The 22,259-nt window shown below is 36.7% G+C and overlaps 1 protein-coding gene across 1 annotated transcript in view; it reads left to right on the forward strand.

Moving 5' to 3' along the window:
• The window catches only part of LOC118913849 (serine/threonine-protein kinase TAO1-like), a 93,014-nt gene that overhangs the window by 60,636 nt on the left and 10,119 nt on the right, over positions 1-22,259 (forward strand). Inside the window, 5 exon segments of the mRNA XM_057499479.1 lie at positions 442-645; positions 4,269-4,505; positions 10,386-10,514; positions 19,180-19,383; positions 21,315-21,554. Coding sequence (XP_057355462.1) covers positions 442-645; positions 4,269-4,505; positions 10,386-10,514; positions 19,180-19,383; positions 21,315-21,554 — 1,014 coding nt within the window.

The raw sequence follows: 22,259 nt of genomic DNA on the forward strand, positions 1-22,259 counted from the left end.
GAAGAAAAGAAATATAAAAGGCTTCAATAAAAAATAAGTAAAAGTGATGTTTATAGGATTAAAAAAAAAGGTTGGTGTTTGTTTTCACCATTGGAATCATTGAGAAATGAGCAGCGTCCCTGTGTATACCCCGTGAGATGTGTAGTAGAAATGGATTTCAAACTAATGTCAAAAATTTTAGAGAAAAGACTACACTTTGGAAATAACTTGGAATTGATTAACTTTTTCACATGGTTGGGCTTTTTGGTATTTACTTTTTGGTCACTTTTTTTATCTGTCAACTAACAATTGATAAACTTCCTGGTCTTGGCAAATACAAGGAATTTCTCAAAATAAACCACCAACTTTCTAAAGACTGTGTGTGCCAAACAGTGTGCTAAGTGCTAATAATCAAGTATTTAGGAGATAAAGATATTTGAATCTAATGCTCTTTTCCCTCAGGAACTAGATTACAGTGTTGGATGGAAAGGGACAGTGAATAGTGTTGAAAGTCATCAGGCTGTTCCCAGTATGTCCAGCGGGGCCAGTAGTCAAAGCACTAGTGTCAGCTGTCTTCCAGATGCCTCAGATGATGAGAGAGAGCAAGACATGATGGAGGGAAACCACCCAGTCATGCCTAGTAGTTCTGTCATCGATTTAAAACCTGTGAGTATTTGGATTTCAGTGAAAAAAATTTCAAATTTGGTAACTAATTTTCTTAGTCTGGTTAGTCTAAGAGTTTGGGTTTTTTTTTCCTTTGATGTTTCAGAAGTTTGGAACATAATTTTAGGCAACTTATTTTAAAGTGGCAAAAAGCTTTTAAATTCCCAGTTTAATGTCTGCATTTAGGGAACATGTTTTGGAATGCAAAAAGAATATTTTTTAAATCTTAAAGAGAGAAAGAAATGCCATATAATGTATTATCTGAAGTTACATAGATGAAAATGAAGGTATTTAAAAATAGTAAGTATACAACATGATATTAATGATAATGGTTGCCTTTGGGAAGTGGAGAAAGGGTTAAGGTGGGTGACAATCAAAAGTGATTTTTGCATTTTCCATAATGTTTACATTTTTTAAGTAAAACAGTGTAACTGTAGAAAATTACACCTTCTTGGTTTAGGAAATATGGATGTTTGCTACACTTTCACGTGTAAGATTTTAAATTTTCTTGAAAACATTTGAAGGTCAGGTAACTCCTTTTTGCAATTGATGGAAATGCTTCCTTTTTAACTTCACTATTTTCAATATTACCAAAAAGTTACTGGGCACAATAGCTAAAAGATGGAACCAACCCAAGTGTTCATCAACACATGAATGGATGAACAAACCATAATATATACATATAATGGAATATTATTCAGCTGTGAAAAGAAATGGCATTCTAATGTATGCTACAATGTGAGTGAACCTTGAAAACATGCTAAGTGATATAAGCCAGACACAAAAGGGAAAATGTTAGTAGAATTCCACTTATATGAAATATCTAAAATAGTCAAATTCATAGAAAGTAGATGAGAGGTTGCTAAGGGGCAAGTGGAAAATGAAATAAATACTTTTATTCTTTTTATTTTGGTATCATTAATGTACAATTACATGAGCAACGTTATGGTTACTAGACTCCCCCTATTATCAAATCCCCACCACATACCCCATTACAGTCACTGTCCATCAGCATACTAAGATACTATAAACATTGTACATGTCTTTATGTGAACATGATGTATTAATTTCTATGACAAATACATAGGGTATTTTGCTGAGTCATAGGGCATATGTATGTTGGACTTCATAAGAAACTGTCAAACACCTTTCCAAAATGGTTGTACTGTTTCACATCCCCATTAACAATGTATAAGAGTTACAATTGGTTCACATATTCTCCAGCATTTGGTTTGTCAGTCTTTTTTATTTTAGCCGTTCCGGTGGGAATGAAATGGAATCTCATGATAGTTGTTTTTGCAATTCCCTATGACTGACGATGGCACCAGAATCACCTTTTCATGTGTTTATTGTCCATTCGTGTATCTCTTTAGTGAAGTGTTTTCTTAAGTCTTTTGTCTGTTTTCTTATTCCGGTGTTCATCTTTTAATACTGATTAGTAGGAGTTTTTATATACTCTGGGTACAAGTATTATATCTCAGATATGTCTTGCAAATATTTTTTCTCCATCTGTAATAAATTAAAACTTTTTAGTTTTAAAATCCAATTTAAACAACCCATTAAAAATGAGTAAAGGCCATAAAAAAGCTTCCTCTAAAATCGGGAATAAGACAAGGATGCCTACTCACAACACTTTTATTCAACAGAGTGTTGGAAGTCCTAGCTACATTAATCAGGCAAGAAAAAGAAATAAAAGGCATCCACACTGGTAAGGAAGAAGTGAAACAAAACTGTCACTGTTTGGAGATGACCCGATAGTACATAGAGAAAGCCCTAAAGACTCTACCAAAATACTATTAGGATTAATATATCAACTGTACCTCAATTTTTTTAAATGTGTTAATGACCTGAATAGACATTTATCCAAAGAATATATACAAATGGCCAAGAAGCACATGAAAAGATGCTCAATATAAGTAGTTATTAGGGAAACACAAATCAAAGCCACAATTAGGTACCAACTTACAGCCACTAGGATGGCTAACTATTTTGTTTTTTTGTTAAGGTATCATTGATACACAATCTTATGAAGGTTTCACATGAGCAACATTGGTTACTACATTCATCCATATTATTGAGTCCCCTGCTAACAACAATTGAAGTCATTGTCCATCAGCGTAGTAAGATGCTATAGAGTCACTGCTTGTCTTCTCTGTGCTATTACTGCCTTCCCGTCTCCCCCTTCTACACTATGTGTGTTAATCATAATGCCCCTTAATCCTCTTCTCCCTCCCTCCCCACCCACCCTTCCCACCCCCTTCCTTTGTTGACTGCTAGTCCCTTCTTGGACTCTGTGAGTCTGCTGCTGTTTTGTTAGATGGCTAGCTATGAAAAGAGAAGAGCAAAAACAAAGATGGAAAATAACAATTAGGGAGCACATGGAGAAATTGGAACTCCTGCTCTGTATTTCTGGTAGGAATGTAAAATGTGAGCTGCGGTGGAAAACACTTGACGATTTCTCAAAAAGTTAAACATAGCATTTCCCCATGGCCCAGAAATTCTACTCCTAGATATACACCCAAAACAATTGAAAGCAGGTACTTAAGCAAATGCATATACACAAATGTTCATAACAGCAGTATTCACAATAGCCAAAATGTGGAAATAACCCAGAGGTCCAGCAACAAATAAATGGATAAGCAAATTAGGGTATGTGCATACCGTGGAATATTAATCAGCTATAAAAAGGAATGTAGTACTGATACATGCTGTACAATATAGATGAACCTTGGGAGCATGCTAGGTGAAAGAAGCCAGATACAACAGGTCACATGTTATATGAAACATCCAAAATAGATAAATGCATAAGGAGGCAATAGATTGGTGGTTACCAGAAGGGGAGATTGGGGAGCAACTGCTTCAAACATACAGGGTTTTCTTCTGAGGTATTAAATATGTTTTGTAACTAGATATGGGCAGTCATTGCAGATCATGAATATACTAAATACTACTGAATTATTTACTTTAAAAGACTATCCTTACATTATCTGAATTTTGCCTCTATTTGAGAATCCAGTTTGTATACTTTTTTCATTATAGTCAGTGATTTTTGTGTCCTACCCAAGAAATATTTGCTGACCCCAAGGTCATGACAATATTCTGTGCTTTCTTCTGCTGTATGATTCTGGATTTTAGGTTTAGGTCAAGTGACTCTTTTCAGATTAATTTCTGTATATAGCATGATTAAGCACTTATTTATTTGGAATGCAGAAAACCAGTTGTTACAACAGGATGTGTTTAAAACACTTTCCTTTCCTCTTTGAATTAACTTCACTTTTTGGTAGCAAATTAATTGACTGAATATATGTGGGTCAGTTTCCAGATTTTACTGTTTCCTTTGCTCTATTCAGCCTGTCCTTATACCAATACCATACTGTTTGGATTACTGAAGTTCACATCTACCAACTTTTTACCCCTCCTCAAAATTTTGACTATTGTAGGTCCTTTACATTCCCATTTAAATTTTAGTACCAGCTAGCTTGTCTGCTTCTTCAGATGAAATTTTATTAGAAGCTGTTGACTGGGATCTCCTACATGAATTACTTAGTTGATAGCAGACTGGTCTAAGATGGTTTTGAAAGAAAAAGGTTTTGCTTTATTTCATTCTTTCCTCTCCATTGTTGTAGGTTACAAGGCAAATGCCAGAACACGAGCACAAAACTCAGCTCAGAGAACAAATGTCTGGCTGTAAGAGAATGACGCAGCAACATCAAAAACAGCTGGTGAATCTGGAAAATAAGCTAAAGGCTGAGATGGATGAGCATCGCCTCAGATTAGAGAAAGATCTGGAAACTCAGCATAACAACTTTGCTGCAAAAATGAAGAAACTTATCAAGAAACATCAGGCTGCTATGGAAAAAGAGGTAGCGGACCAGTATTACTAATGTATTTATTCTAACTTGTGACAATTTCAAAATTAACCATGATGGCATTTTGATGTTAAGGTATCTGTTCCCCAGAACCAAGCAAATCAATTGGGGAAAGGGAGAAATATTTATATAATAAGTAAAATATCAAGTGCTGAGTCTGGAAACCAGTAGATATGGGATTATGTCCTGATAGCTTGACAGTTTTATCGTGTAATGGTGGTTAAATCAGGTAGATCAAATTAAACATGATGACGTGAGAGGTGAGACAGAGGCGTCCTCCCAAAACCACATATAATATGAAAATATAGTTAAAAGATCAACAGGAAAGAAGGCTGCACCAGACTGCTTACACCTGGAGAAAAAAGGCTGACATACGAAAGCCGTGATGAGGGCGGACCCACGCTCTTCCCCCACCCCAGCTCCCTGGCAGAAGGAAGAGAAATGGAATGGAGAGGGCATGGAGGCCTAGGACTGCTGAACACCCAGCCCTGGAGATCTGCTCTGGGAGCACGAACTACATTGTGTGGTGCTCTGGAAATTAGTGAGGTTGGAGAGCTAAGACAGGAGTAATACTTGGAGAGACTGAGATTCTAGGTGCTTTTGGAAAACAGGGATCCACATCGGGCTGCTCTGGGACAAAAGAAAGGCAGGAAGTATGAGAGATTTACTAACAGTGAGAGGGCTACTAAATGGGCAAGGATTGCACAGGGCTTGCTGCTCAGGAAAAAGGACAGGTAGACAAAATTGTCCAGGTGCACTCTGCCCAGCAGGTTGGGAACTTTTCAGGAACTTCAGGCGCTCCATCCCTCTGACTAGCTATACAGCTCCGAGGCCTTCCATCATCTGGCACTGACTGGCAAACCAGCTGCCCCTGACCTGGCATCAGTCCAGCCAGAGGGAGGCCCCACCTACAGCAGCTACAAACGCAAAGCATTGAGGGTTACACCTGTGTGTTCGGCCCACTGGTCTGTCTGTGGAGAGGCACAGAAGCCGGGAAGCAGGAAACAGCTCTTCGCTACCCCCAGTCACCAGCGCCACTCCCCTGTGATCCCTGACATCCCTCCATGGGTTAAGCAGCTCCAGAGAGTAGACCTTCTGGGTACTAGAGGGTGCCACATATAAGTATGAAATGTCAAAGGAACCTGGTTCAAACCAAAATTCCAAAAACACCAGAAAAGGGGTCAAGTGAAAATGAACTCATCGATCTTCTTGAAAGAGATGTCAAAAAAAATCACAAACATACTCCTGGAGGTACAGAAAGATATTCAAGAACTCAGGAATGAATTCAGGACAGAGATCCATTCATTACAGAACACAATGGGGGGATGTAAAAGCAGATTAGATACAGTGGAGGAGATGATAAATGAAAAAGACACTGAAGAAGAAAAATGCAAAGAACCTGAGGCATAGAAAAAAAATCTCTAGGAATGAAAGAATATTGAGAGAACTATGTGGCCAATTCAAACGGAACAGTATTCATGTTATAGAGGTATCAGCAGAAGAAGAGAGAGGAAAAGGGAAAGTGTCTTTGAGGAGGTCATTGCTGAAAACTTCCCCAATCTGGGGAAGGAGATAGTCTCTCAAGCCATGGAGGTGCACAGATCTCCCAACACAAGGGACCCAAGGAAGGCAACACCAAAACATATAATAATTAAAATGGCAAAGATCAAGGATAAGGACAGATTACTAAAAGCAGCCAGAGAGAGAAAAATATCACATACAAAGGAAAACCCATCAGGCTATCATCAGACTTCTCAGCAGAAAACTTACAGGCCAGAAGGGAGTGGCATGATGTGTTTAATGCAATGAAGCAGAAGCAAGAATGCTCTACCGGGAAAAATTATCATTTGAAGTTGAAGGAGGGATCAATTTCCAGGTAATCAAAAGTTGAGAGAATTTACCTCGCACAAACTGTCTCTACAGTGTATTGGAAGGACTGCTATAGATGGAAGTGTTCCTAAGGCTAAATAGCTGTCACCAGACATAATAAAACCACAGTAAAGAAGGTATAACAATTAATTACTAAGCAAATGAAAACTTAAATCAACTACCTCAAAGTAGGTTAAGGGATAGACAAAGAGTACTGAATATGATACCTAATATATAAAGAATGGAGAAGGAAGAAAAAGGAGGAGAAAAAAAGAACCTTTAGATTGTATTTGTAATAGCATACCAAGTGAGTTTAGTTAGACTCTTAGATAGTAAGGAAGTTACCCTTGAACCTTCGGTAACCACGAATCTAAAGCCTGCAATGGCAATAAGTACATACCTATCAATAATCACTTTAAATGGAAATGGACTGAATGCACCAATCAAAAGACATAGAGTTACTGAATGGATAAAAAAACAAGACCCATCTATATGCCACCTACAAGAGACTCACTTCAAACCCAAAGTCATACACAGACTGAAAGTAAAGGGATAGGAAAGAATACTTCATGCATCTAATAGGAAGAAAATAGCAGGAGTTGCAGTACTTGTGTCAGACAAAATAGACTTCAAAACAAAGAAAGTCCCAAGAGACAAAGAAGGACATTACATAAAGATAAAGGGGTCAGTCCAACAAGAGGATATAACCATTATAAATATCTATGCAGCCAACACAGGAGCACTTACATACGTGAAACAAATACTAACAATTAAAAGGGGAAATAGAATGCAATGCATTCATTTTAGGAGACTTCAACACACCACTCACTCCAAATGAAGATAAACCAGACAGAAAATAAGTAAGGACACAGAGGCACTGAAGAACACATTAGAACAGGTAGACCTAACAGATATCTACAGAACACTCCACCCAAAAGCCACAGAATACACATTATTCTCAGGTGCACATGGAATATTTTCAAGAATAGATCATATACTAGGCCAAAAAAAGAGTGTCAGTAAATTCAAAAATACTGAAATTGTACCAGCCAGCTTCTCAGACCACACAGGTATGAAACTAGAAATAAGTTATGCAAAGAAAATGAAAAAGCCCATAACCACATGGAGGCTTAGCAACATGCTCCTAAATAATCAGTGGATCAATAACCAAATAAAAACAGATCAAGCAATATATGGAGAAAAATGACAGCAATAATTCAACACTGCAAAATCTGTGGGACACAGCGAAGGCCATGCTAAGAGGAAAGTATATTGCAATACTGGCCTACCTCAGGAAAGAAGAAAAATCCCATATGAACAGTCTAAACTCACAATTAACAAAAGTAGAAAAAGAAGAACAAATGAGGCCCTACGTGAGATTAGAGAAGGCTTAAATAAAATTGAGAAGAATAAAACAATAGACTCAATGAAAGCAGATGCTAGTTCTTTGAGAAAATAAGCAAAATAGATAAACCCCTAACCAGACTTATCAAGAAAAAAAGAGAGTCTACACACATAAACAGAATCAGAAGTGAGAAAGGAAAAATCACTATGGACACCACAGAAATACAAAGAATTATTAGAGAATACTATGAAAAATTGTGTGTTAATAAATGGGATAACCCAGAAGAAATGGACAACTTTCTAGAAAAGTACAACCTCCACAGCAGACCCAGAGAGAAACAGAAAATCTGAACAGACCAATTACCTGCAGCAAAACTGAATTGATCATCAAAAAACTACCTATGAATAAAACCTGTGGACCAGATGCCTTCACTGCTCAATTTTGTCTACTGATTCAATGCAATCCCTATCAAAATGCCAACAGCATTCTTCAGTGAACTAGATCAAATAGTTCTAAATTTGATATGGAACCACAAAAGACCCCAAATAGCCAAAGCAATCAGGAGGAGGAAGAATAAAGCGGGGGGGTGGGCAATTATGCTCCCCAACTTCAAGCTCTACTGCAAAGGCAATTTGGTACTGGAACAAGAACAGGCCATAGAACAATGGAACAGACTAGGAATGCCAGATATAAACCCAAGCATATATGGTCAATTAATATACAATAAGGGAGCCATGGACATACAATGGGGAAATGACAGCATCTTCAACAACTGGTGTTTTCAAAACTGGACAGCTACATGCAAGAGAGTGAAACTGGATTATTGTCTAAACCATACACAAAAGTAAATTCAAAGTGGATCAAAGACCTGAACATAAGTCATGAAACCATAAAAGGGGTGGATTCTTTAGTGTTTTTTATGTACAATATCATGTTGAGACAATGTGAGCTCTTTACATACTTTGGATGTTAATCACTTGTCAGATATGTTGTTTAGAAATATATTCTCTCATACTGTAGGATGCCTTTTTGTTCTACTGATGGTGTCCTTTGCTGTACAGAAGCTTGATGTAGTCCTATTTGTTCCTTTTTGCTTTTCTTTCCTTTGCCCAAGGAGATACGTTTAGGAAAAAGTTGCTCATGTTTATATTCAAGAGATTTTTTGCATATGTTGTCCTCTAAGAGGACTGTAATATACAGAGAATGTTAAATTAAGAGGGATTAAGGCTTCAGATTCAGATTTAGCCCATTTTTTACAACAAATAAGTATCATTCTACTATATGATAAAGGTGCATTTTTTTAGGGGTCTTATGTGAAAACTTGTCTTATAATTTCCTTGGTGTCCCATTAGTTTCCATTTATTTTGTTACTAACAGTTGTCAAGTAAAATGTAAACTTCTCAATAAATTTACACTGTATCTTCAGATATGTCTGGCTAGTCTGCCCTGAGGCATTTATAGCTACCCTGTTCACCCTTCCCTGAAAAAAAAGAAGAATCACTCTCTCACAGTAACAGAGAATTTAGCAAAATGATTTCTGGTGTAAGTGAATATTTGATTTTGAAAGAATTTGGTGAAAGAATATTAGAAATATTAAGATTCCTGTTTGGTGGTGTACTTTCTTGAATACTTTGTAAAGAGGTAGATACTAACATATTTAGGAAAGCAATTCATGAAACAGGATGTGCAATATGATTTTTTATTTGTTTTACATATTTATATCTATATCTACATATGCCTAGAAAAAATTAGGAAGGGTTTGTACCAAAATGTTTATATTGGTTATCTCTGGGTGCTAAAATCATGTAAGGTTTTTCTTCTTTGTGTTTTTCTGTATTTCCTAAATGTTCTACAATGAATATGTATAGTTCACCCTTGAATAACAGAAGTTTGAACTGCACAGGCCCATGTATACACATTTTTTTTAATACAGATCTTGGAAAATGTTTTGGGAAACAGTTTAAATGATCATTTTCTTTTTTCTAGCTTTCTTTATTGTAAGAATACAGTATATAATTTATACAACATACAGAATATGTGTGAATATCTGTTCATGTTGTTAGTGAGGCTTCCAGTCAGCAGCATGGTATTAGTAATTAAGCTTTTGGGGAGTGAAAAGTTGTATGAGGATTTTTTTTACTATGTTGGGAGTCAGCACCCCTAACCCCCACGTTGTTTAAGGGTCAACTATTGCATGTATCATCAGAAATAAAATAATATTATACAGGTATTTAATATTGAACATTTTCATATTATTTAAAATACAAATTAAAAGTCAGGGTTTAATTTGAAGATGAATGTATTACATTATTTAATGTACAAGTCAAGCTAGATAAAAGGTCATAACTTAATTACATTTGTTTTGTTTCATTAACAGGGGTCAGGCAGCATACTCCAGTTAAATGGGGGGAAAAGGTGGAAACACTGACCCTGTAAAAGATCATTTTAAAGATGAGTTCCATTTTATTGATTCTCTGAAATTCAAATAATAAGGATGCTGACTAATACTTGTTAATAACTTATTGGATATTGTTTTGATAATGATTATACTGATTTTATATTCTTAGGTGGGAGGTAGTATCCTTGCTAATGTGAATTAAACTGCTGCTTTGAAGCTTATCTGCTTAGCTAATTTGATCCATTTAAAAAATTTCCCATAGGCTAAAGTGATGGCCAATGAGGAGAAAAAATTTCATAAACGTATTCAGGCCCAACAGAAGAAAGAACTGAATAGCTTTTTGAAGTCTCAGAAGAGAGAATATAAACTTCGAAAGAAACAGCTTAAGGAGGTATTTACTTTATAAAAATTTTCAAGCCACTTACCTGCTATGAGTATTGATCTACTCGTAGAACCATTAGGATAAATTTTTCTTTTGTTTGGGGCCACTAACTATATATCAGTTTAAGTAAGGACATTGATTATAATCTATTACTTTTCAATGGCTGAGATTCTCAGTTGAGTGGGATCTAAAGAGTGATCTCTTCAAAATGTAAATTATTTTATAAAGCTATTATTTATAATAGCTTTCCTAATCACTTATTAAGTAACTGAGTCACTAGAAATAAAAATATTTTGGCTGTGAAAAGAGCCATACATTTCTTCCTTTAAATGTAAATCATACCTTCTTACTTTGGGCTCAAATTACAATAATTTATTCTTATTCTGATTTTAACAGAATAAGGATGAGGCATTTCTGCTTATTACATTTTCTTTAATATGAAAGCATGCTAATTATGTCTTTATGGCTACATGATTTCATGTGTGTTTGCCCTTTATGTGCTGCTCTCTTGAACTTCTTTTTATCGCAGATCTAGTCTGTGAGGAAAGCCATAGTTGTTCCAATGCAGTTTCTGAAAGGGGATTATTTTTCAGGATAGTGGTCAGGACAGGAAAACGATATATGTCAACTATTGCATATTTATTATATTGCAAAGAATATAAATCAGCCATCTCGATTTTACAGAGACTATTGACCTTATGGTTCTTCACCTGTTATTCAAGAAAGAAACCAATTCTACTTTTGTTGATAAGACACTCAAATACATGAATATAAAAAGCACATAAACTTGTAGTTCTCAACTTAAGGATGTCAATGAGAAGACAGAGATACTACAGGCGTATACACAAAGAGTAATTTGGCTATGTTTTTCAAAATCTTTTGCCAAGGAAATTTCCCACCCACCACTTCCCCAGTTTACAGCCCCTCTTACAGACTGATGGACTGAAATTTTTAGTCCATGTAATTAATTATTGGCACACAGATAATTAATCTTGATAAAATAGCCATAATCTCTTTGGTACAGTGCTGTTGTGTGTTTAGGAATTTGACTTATAATTAGATATGTAAGTCTTATTAAGGACATATTGGTGGCACAAAGCCTTGCTATATATACCCTGCCAAGTGAGGTTCATTGATAAGATTTTTCCAACTCTGAAGAGTATAATCTGCTATGCATTTCCATTACTGTAATCTAAAAGCTAAACTCAATACTAGAACATGGGATTTGAAAAGATGGTAAATAGAATTTCCAACTGTAAATAAATATCCAACAAAATGCAATTCTGTAGTTGTTTCCTAGTGAAATGAGATTTTAGTTTTATAAATGGGTGTGTTGGTTTAGATAATCTTTTAAGCATATAATTCATAGTCTAATCTCATTTTCTTTTAGAAGGTAGTTTATGTATTTTGTGTGTGTGTATGTGTGTGTTCATTTAGAATGATTATTATCAGTATAGAGGAAGGGACATACTAGAGTCTTGGTGGGTGGGGAATTTCCTTGGCAAAAGATTTTGAAAAATATAGCCAAGTGATTCTTTGTGTATATGCCTGTATTATCCATCTTCTCATTGACATCCTTAAGTTGAGAACTACAAGCTTATGTGCTTTTTATTTTTATGCGTTTGGATATCTTATCAATGAAAGTAATGAATAATTGTTCTTTCTTGAATAACAGATGAAGAACCATAAGGTTAATAGTCTCTGAAAAATCAACTTAGACCTAGGAAAGATGGCTGATTTATATTCTCAGCAAGGTTGATGCACTGTAGGTTGAATATTCTAGTATTAATTAGCATCCTCGGGTTTCCATCATTGAATGTACTGTCAATATTCTCATCTTGTCCAGTATAAATGAATTTTTTTTAGGTAGTTTGTAAGATGATATTTAAAATCCTTTAGAAAAACATTGGTCTTACCTTGTTCAGTGAGTATAGTGCTGAATATTAAATGCATTCTGAAAAGTCAGTGTTTTCCTATGGTTTTGTTGATTTTCCATTTAATTTCCAAAGTCTTTTATACTGAATGCATCCTTAACTTTGCCAAAAACTTAATATTTCTATTGTTGAAAACCAAGAAGTGAGACATAACTATATTTTAACCTTAATTTTAATTCATGTCTGATTTTTACTTGAAAGCACTGCCTTCTTCCTCTTTATGGGAAGGATTTAAAGAAAGATGTTTTACTTCATTCACCAATCATTGTGTGCTTTCAAAGCAATGCGCCATCATAAATACAGCTGTGCAAAGCTAAAAAGTATGCATGTTTTGATTGAGGGATGTTCAAGATGGTGGCGTGAGAGGTGAGGTAGAGAACTCCTCCCAAAGCCACAAATAGTATGAAAATATAATTAGTTAATACAACTAACCCTAAAACAGCAACAGGAAGGAAGGCTGAACCAGATTGCATACAGACCTCACAAGCAGAGCAGACCTCACGAGGCGGGGTAACATACGAGAGCCTTGATCCTGCAGGACCCAAGCCCTTCCCCCACCCCAGCTCACTGGCAGGAGGAAGAGAAACAGAGAAGGAGGGGGTGGAAACCTGGGACTGCTGAAGACCAGGCCCTGGTAATCTGCTTTGCGAGCAGAAACCTACATTGTGTGGTGCTCTGGAGGTCAGGGAGCTGGGACAGGAAGAGTGCTTGGGAGACTGGGATTCTGGCCATTTGTGGAGGACAAGGATCCACATCTGGCCACTCTGTGACAGAGGAAAGGCAGGTGGTCTGAGGCTTCCTAGCAGCGAGAGGGCTGCTGAAGGGGCAGGGTTTGTGTGGAGCTTACTGCTTGGAAGAGGGGAGAGCTGGACAAGGTTGTCAGGGTACCCACTGCCCAGCAGGTTGGGAACTTTGAGAAGCTTCAGGTGCTCCATCCCCCTGGCTGGCTGCTCAGCTCTGAGGCCCCACACTGTGACACGTAGCCTGCCGAGCCTTCCTCCTGGCCTGACAGCACCGGCTCACAAACTGGCAGTCACTTCGCTGGTGTCAAGCCAGCCAGAGGGAGGCCTCGCCTACAACAGCTAGAGATGCCAAGCAAAGAGGCTTACACCTGTGTGCTCGGCCCACTGGCTCTGATACTGGAGACAAGCACCGCAGACAGGAATCAGGAAACAGCTCTTTCCTCCCGTCAGGTACCAGCGCTGCTCCCCTATGACCCCCATCCTCACTCTAGGTGCTGAGCAGCTCCAGAGACTGGAACTTCTGGGCACTAGAGGGAACCACAGAGAAATATGAAATGTCAAAAGAACCTGGTTCAGACCAAAATCTCACAAAGCCCAGAAAAAGGGCCAAATGAAACTGAACTCACCAATCTTCCTATTCCTAAAAGAGAGTTCAAAATAAAAATCATAAACATGCTTATGGAGGTACAGAAAAATAATCAAGAACTCAGGAATGAATTTGAGATGGAGACTCAATCATTAAGAAATTTCATACCTGAAATGAAACATACAAAGGAGGGATTTAAAAGCAGATTTGATGTAGTAGAAGAGATGGTAAATGGAATAGAAATTAGAGAAGAGGAATACAAAGAAGCTGAGGCACCGAGAGAAAAAAGAATCTCTGAGAATGAGAGAATATTGAGAGAACTGTGTGACCAATCCAAACAGAACAATATCCGCATTATAGGGGTAACAGAAGAAGAACAGAAAGAAAAAGGGAGAGAAAGTCTCTTTGAGGAGGTAATTGCTGAAAACTTCCCCAATCTGGGGAAGGAGATAGTCTCTCAGGCCATGGAGGTGCACAGATCTTCCAACACAAGGGACCCAAGGAAGACAACACCAAAACATATAATAATTAAAATGGCATAGGTCAAGGATAAAGACAGACTTTTAAAAGCACCTAGAGAAAGAAAAAACACATACAAAGGAAAACCCATCAGACCATCATCAGATTTCTCATCAGAAACCTTATAGGCCAAAGGGAATGGCATGATATATTTAACGCAATGAAGCAGAAGGGCCTTGAAACAAGAATACTCTACCCAGCAAGGTTATCATTTAAATTTGAAGGAGGAATTACACAATTTTCAGATAAGCAAAAGCTGAGACAATTTACCTCCCACAAATCACCTCTACAGTGAATTTTGAAGGGACTACTACAGATGGAAGTATTTTTAAGGCTAAATAGATGTCACCCAAGGGATAGACAGAATATGATTCATAACATACAGAAATGGAGGAGGAAGAAAAAGGAAAAAAACAAAAGAACCTTTAGATTGTGTTTATAATAGCATACTAAGTGAGTTTAGTTAGACTCTTAGATAGTAAGGAAGTTACCCTTGAACCTTTGGTAACCACGAGTCTAAATGCTGCAATGGCAATAAGTACATACCTATCGATAATCACCCTAAATGGAAATGGTCTGAATGCACCAATCAAAAGACAGAGTTGCTGAATGGATAAGAAAACAAGACCCAACTATATGCTGCCTACAAGAGACTTCAAACCCAAAGACATGCACAGGTGGAAAGGAAAGGAAAAGAAAGGGAAAAGATATTTCATGCAACTAATAGGGAGAAAAAAGCAGGAGTTGCAGTACTTGTATCAGACAAAATAGACTTCAAAACAAAGAAAGTCACAAGAGACAAAGAAAAACATTACATAATGATAATGGGGTCAGTCCAACAAAAGGATATAACTATTATAAATATCTATGCAGCCAACACAGGATCACCTACATATGTGAAACAAATACTAACAGGATTAAAAGGGGAAATAGAATGCAATGCATTCGTTTTAGGAGACTTCTACACTCCACTCACTCTGAAGGACAGATCAACCAGACAGAAAATAAGTAAAGGCACTGAACAACACATTAGAACAGATGAACCTAACAGACATCTACAGAACTCTACACCAAAAGCAGCAGAATACACATTCTTGTTACGTGCACATGGAACATTTTCAAGAATAGATCATATACTAGGCCACAAAAAGAGCCTTGGTAAATTCAAAGATTGAAATTGTACAAACCAGTTTGTCAACCACAAAGGTATGAAACTAGCTATTAATTACACAAAGAAAATGAAAAACCCCACAACCACATGGAGGCTTAATAACAGGGTCCTAAATAATCAATGGATCAATGACCAAATAAAAACAGATCAAACAATATATGGAGACAAATGACAACAATAATTCAACACAGCAAAATCTGTGGGACACAGTGAAGGCCGTGGTAAGAGGGAAGTATATTGCACTACAGGCCTACCTCAGGAAAGAAGAACAATGCCAAACACTCTAAACTCACAATTAATGAAACTAGAAAAGGAAGAACAAATGAGGCCCAAACTTAGTAGGAGTGACATAACAAAGATTAGAGCAGAAATAAATAAAATTGAGAAGAATAAAACAATAGGAAGAATAAGTGAAAGCAGGAGCTCGTTCTTCAGGAAAATAATGAAAATAGATAAACCCCTAGGCAGACTTAATCAAGAAAAAAAGAGAGTCTACACACAAACAGAATCAGAAATGAGAAAGGAAAAATCACTATGGACACCACAGAAATACAAAGAATTATGAGAGAATACTATGAAAAGTTATATGCTAACAAACTGGATAACCTAGAACAAATGGACAACTTTCTAGAAAAATACAACCTTCCATGGCTGACCCAGGAAAAAACAGAAAATCTGAATAGAACAATTACCAGCAAAGAAATTGAATTGGTAATCAAAAATCTACCTAAGAACAAAATTCCTGAACCAGATAGTTTCACTGCTTAATTTTATCAAACATTTAGTGAAGACCTAATACCCATCCTCCTTAAAGTTTTCCAAAAAATTGAAGAGGAGGGAATAATCCCAAACTCATTCTATGAGGCCATCACTCTAATACCAAAACCAGGCAAAGACACCAAAAAAAAAAGAAAATTACAGACCAATATCCCTGATGAACGTAGATGCAAAAATACTCAACAAAATATTAGCAAACTGAGTTAAAAAATACATCAAGAGGATCATACACCATGACAAGTGGGATTCATCCCAGGGATGCAAGGATGGTACAACATACAAAAATCCATCAACATCATCACTACATCAACAAAAAGAAGGACAAAAACCACATGATCATCTCCATAGATGCTGAAAAGGCATTCAACAAAATTCAACATCCATACGTGATAAAAACTCTCAACAAAATGGGTGTAGAGGGCAAGTACCTCAACATAATAAAGGTCATATATGACAAACCCACAGCCAACATCATACTTAACAGTGAGAAGCTGAAAGCTTTTCCTTTAAGATGGGGAACAAGACAAGGATGCCCACTCTCCCCACTTTTATTCATCATAGTACTGGAGGTCCTAGCCATGGCAATCAGACAACACAAAAAAATTAATGCATCCAAATTGGCAAGGAACAAGTCAAACTGTCACTGTTTGGAGATGACATGATATTGTACATAAAAACCCTAAAGACTCCACTCCCAAACTACTAGAACTAATATCTGAAATCAGCAAAATTGCAGGATATAAAATTAATACACAGAAATCTGTTGCATTCCTATACACTAAAGATGAACTAGCAGAAAGAGAAATCAGGAAAATAATTCCATTCACAATTGCATCAAAAGAATAAAATGCCTAGGAATTAAACCTAAACAAGGAAGTGAAAGACTTATACTCTCATAACTACAAGACACTCATAAGAGAAATTAAAGAAGAAAACAACAAATGGAAACACATCTGGTGTTCATGGATAGGAAGAATTAATATTGTCAAAATGGCCATCCTGCCTGAAGCAATCTACAGATTCAATGCAATCTATATCAAAATATCAAGATCATTCTTCAATGATCTAGAGCAAACAGTTCTAAAATTCATATGTAACCACAAAAGACCTCAATTAGCCAAAGCAATCCTGAGAAGAAAGAATAAAGCAGGGGGGATTACACTCCCTGACTTCAAGCTCTACTACAAATCCACAGTAATCAGGCCAATTTGGTACTTTGATGAAAATAGACCCATAGACCAATGGAACAGAATATAGAGCCCAAATATAAAACTGAGCATATATGGTCAATTAATATACATGAAGGAGCTATGGGTATACAGTGGGGAAATGACAGCATCTTCAACAGCTGGTGTTGGCAAAACTGGACAGTTACATGTAAGAGAATGGAACTGGATCACTGTCTAACCCCATACACAAATGTAAACTCAAAATAGATCAAGGGCATGAATGTAAGTCATGAAACCATAAAACTCTTAGGAAAAAACATAGGCAAAAATCTCTTGGACATAAACATGAGCAACTTTTTCATGAACATATCTCCCCGGGCAAGGGAAACAAAAGCAAAAATGAACAAGTAGGACTATATCAAACTAAAAACCTTCTGTACAGCAAAGGACACTATCAGTAGAACAAAGAAACATCCTACAGTACGTGAGAATATATTCATGAATGATATATCTGATAAGGGGTTGACATCTAAATTATATAAAGAGCTCATGCACCTCAACAAACAAAAAGCAAATAATCCAATTAAAAAATGGGCAGAGGATTTGAACAGACAATTCTCCAAAGAAGAAATTCAGATGGCCAATAGACACATGGGAAGATGCACATCGCTAATCATCAGAGAAATGCAAATTAAAACCACAATGAGATACCGCCTGACACCAGTAAGGATGGCCACCATCCAAAAGACAAACAACAAATGTTGGCGAGAATGTGAAGAAAGGGAAACCCTCCTTCCTACACTGCTAGTGGGAATGTAAAATAGTTCAACCATTGTGGAAAGCAATATGGAGGTTCCTCAAAAATCTCAAAATAGAAATACCATTTGACCCAGGAATTCCACTTCTAGGAATTTCCCCTAAGAATGCAGCAGCCCAGTTTGAAAATGACATAAACACCTCTATGTTTATCGCAGCACTATTTACAATAGCCAAGAAATGGAAGCAACCAAGTGAAGTGTCCATCAGTAGATGAATGGATAAAGAAGAAATGGTACATATATATCCAATGGAATATTATTCATCCATAAGAAGAAAACAAATCCTACCATTTGCAACAGCATGGATGGAGCTAAAGGGTATTATGCTCAGTGAAATAAGCCAGGCGGAGAAAGACAAGTACCAAATGATTTCACTCATATGTGCAGTATAACAACAAAGAAAAAACTGAAGGAACAAAACAGCAGCAGAATCACAGAACCCAAGAATGGACTAATAGTTACCAAAGGAAAGGGACTGGGGAGGATGGGTGGGAAGGGAGGTATAAGGGGAAAAAGGGGTATTACAATTAGCACACATTATGTAGTGGAGGGGGCAGTACACAGGAAAGGTAGTATAACACAGAGAAGACAAGTAATGATTCTATAACATATTACTATGCTAATGGACAGTGAATGTAATGGGGTATGTGGTGGGGACATCATAATAGGGGGAATCTAGTAACCATAATGCTGTTCAAGTAATTGTACATGAAGGATACAAAAAAAAAAAGAAGTATGCATGTTTTCTAGTGTATGTTTTTTGTTTTCTTGTTCTACCTTCATTGATAACTGAAGGAACGGAAAAATACTACCTACCTCCTTAAGGTTATCGCCTACCTGCCCATGAGAGGAGGCACAAATTAAGTACTTTTACTGTGGATTACCAGCTACCAAGTGGTATATTCATGTAGTTAATTTTTAATTTATTTTGAACTGAGTTGTTTTTTATCTTGCCAGGAGCTGCATGTAAACCAGAGCACCCCAAATAAAGGAAAACAGGAATGGCTTTCAAAGCAGAAAGATAATATACAGCATTTCCAAGCAGAGGAAACGACTAATCTTTTTCAACGTCAGGGACAGTACATAGAGCTGCAGTGCCATCGCTTCAAAAGAGAAATGTTACTTGGGCACTATAACTTGGAGCAGGACCTTGTCAGGGAGGTATGTTTAAATGGTGGAAATCAGAATCTTCCTGAAAATATGTCAGTCACATCCTACCGTCAGGGCCTTAGAGCGCTTCTGCTTCCCTTTGCCTAAGTCCTTCTTCCCTGGAAACCGAACCCACACAGTTCACCTTCTCCCTCACTTCATATCTTCTCTATTCTGATCAGCAAATCCTTCTCCCTTCTTTAAATATTCTTGCACTCCTCTCTCTGTGTCACACACACACACGTGCATGTGCACACTCTTATGGGGATCGCTCTCTCCCCAACTGGAATGGAAATTATATGAAGTCCCAGGTTTTGTTCAGGACTTTTATATCCAGTGGATAGATATATCCAGGCATTATAGCTAGTGGCTGGCCCATAATAGTTGTTCAATAAATATGTATTAAGTGAATATTTAATATTAAATCCATGAATGAAAGAAGTATTAATTTTTAAATATGAGAAAATTAATTGGATAACTTATGCCTCTTCATCTGAAATGGGTACCATGAAGGTATATACTATCATTTAACATATTTTTATAATCATGAAATTATTCACTGGGCATATGTAGAAAACTCTAATGCCAATGAAAACAATGGTTCTCATCAAGTATACCTATGAGCATAGATCAATTTATTTCCAAGAGTGGCTTAAAATAAGCTTCAAATATAACATAATTATTCAAATTCACTAATAATTAAAGAAATTCAAATTAGAACAATTGCATCAATTAGATAAGATCAGTCTAAAAAATTGGTAAGTCCTAGTAGTGGCATGGGAAAGTGGGCAATGTCGGTAAGAGTATAAATTGATACTGCCATTTTGGAGCATATTTCAGCAGCTTTAACAATTTACTTTGCATGTATCTCCTACCCATCAAATCCAGTTCTAGAATTCTATCCTAAATAAATAATTACATAATTATATGGTGTATCATGTGTAGATGTTTAATGAAAATTTGTCATAAAGCAAGAAATGGAAAAACTATGGCATCACAAAGCAGAAGCTTACTATAAAACTTTAAGAAAAAGATCTCTGTGTCCTGATCTGATCTGGATATTTGTCCATTATATTTTTAGGTAAAGAAAGCATATTATATGCCTATAAAATATTTTGTTATTCAATTTTAAAACTGTATGTTTTTGTGTAACAGTTGTGTCACGATAAGCATGGGGAAGGTTGGGAAACATAAGCACCAAATGTTGGCCCCTGGAGAAGGGCCAGCAGAGGCAAAGGGGGCAAATTTGACTTCCTTCTGCATAGAGAGAGAGAGCGTGTGAGTTTATGTGTGTGTGTTGTACATTTGATCTTTTTAAAAAATTGTCATAACATTTATTGATCATGTGGTAGGTATCCTGAGAGCTTTCCACTTAGGAACTCATTTCACGCTCATGTTAGTTTCATGAAACAGCTATGTTATGGTCTCCATTTGAGAAGTAATGAAATTGAAGCACGGAGAGTTTAAGTAATTAACCCAGGGACTCACTGCTAGTCGGTAGCCAATCCAGGATTTAGAAAGCAGGCAGTCTAGCCCTAGAGTCCTGTGTTCTTAACCACCACACTCTACTGGGCATACTGCATGTAACAGAATTGAATATATACTCTGAAGAACTTGAAAGGATGACTTAGAAGTCCCCTTCAAATACAAAATTAGGAAACATAAGTGAAGGAAAGAGAGTAGAAAGGACATTAAGTCTCTTGGGACAGATTTGATATGTCTTAAGCTTATTGCTAAAAATATTATAAATAGTAAATGAACAGATAAGGAAATTATGCTTCTAATTTACTACAGTTAAAGTAATAAAACTCTAATATTTACTGTGCAGCCATTATTAAATCAGAGGATTACATCTATATCCTGGTTATTCTGTTTCTTAGGATTTTTTTTCTCCTGGCATTGTACATCAGTAAATTATGCCTTTGTCTTGTGTTATGAATTAGGAGTTAAATAAGAGGCAGTCTCAAAAGGACTTAGAGCATGCAATGTTACTGCGACAGCACAAATCCATGCAAGAACTGGAGTTCCACCACCTCAACACAGTGCAGAAGATGCGCCGTGAGTTGATGAGACTGCAGCATCAAACCGAGCTCACTAACCAGCTGGAGCGTAATAAACGGAGAGAGCGAGAACTAAGGCGAAAGCATGTCCTGGAGGTTCAACAGCAGTCTAAGAGTCTGAAGGTACCTTTAGCCTAAGCTTCTTGACAAAGGGAACAGATAAAAGGCACCATGTAAACAGTAAAAGTCTAAGCCAGATGTCTGTCATAAAGAAATTGAATAAGCTTTTTTCCTTTTCATTTTAAGTGTGTTTGGTTAGTTTTGATGTAGAGGGTCTGTAGCTACATCATTTGATGTAGAGGGTCTGTAGCTTGTGTATTTCTCAGCAGAGTACGAAAAAATGGCCAGAACTTTTTAACTGTGGAAAATGCCATAAATAAGATTCAAAATTCTTATTTTAAGTGTACCCAAATGTCCAGTGTTGATACTACAATCTGTATATCAACATACTAACCTGTTGGCTTCTCTCTGTTGTTTCAAGTTTTATAGTTTTGGGATCTTATTTCCTCTGAATGTGATTTGTATCCAAAAGAGGCAGTAAGTTCTTGATTAGTACAGAAAACCAGTGAATGAAAAATGCCTTTTTACCCCCTCTCCCTTCATTGTCTATACTCATCCTAAGAGGAATAGTGGAATTATCACATTGTTACTCCCATTCTTTCTGTGCTTGGTAACATAGGTAAGACCAGGGCATGTGGAGTTGGAGTGTATCTTTTTAATTAGTACATCAGAGTGAAGCAAGTTATTATATGCCCTCTTGAGACAAATAAGGAAAGACAAGTGTTGGTGATATATAATATCAAAGGACTTTAAATTTTGTATTTGCTT

Source organism: Manis pentadactyla, chromosome 4, assembly GCF_030020395.1.
Source record: "Manis pentadactyla isolate mManPen7 chromosome 4, mManPen7.hap1, whole genome shotgun sequence".
Taxonomy (NCBI): domain Eukaryota; kingdom Metazoa; phylum Chordata; class Mammalia; order Pholidota; family Manidae; genus Manis; species Manis pentadactyla.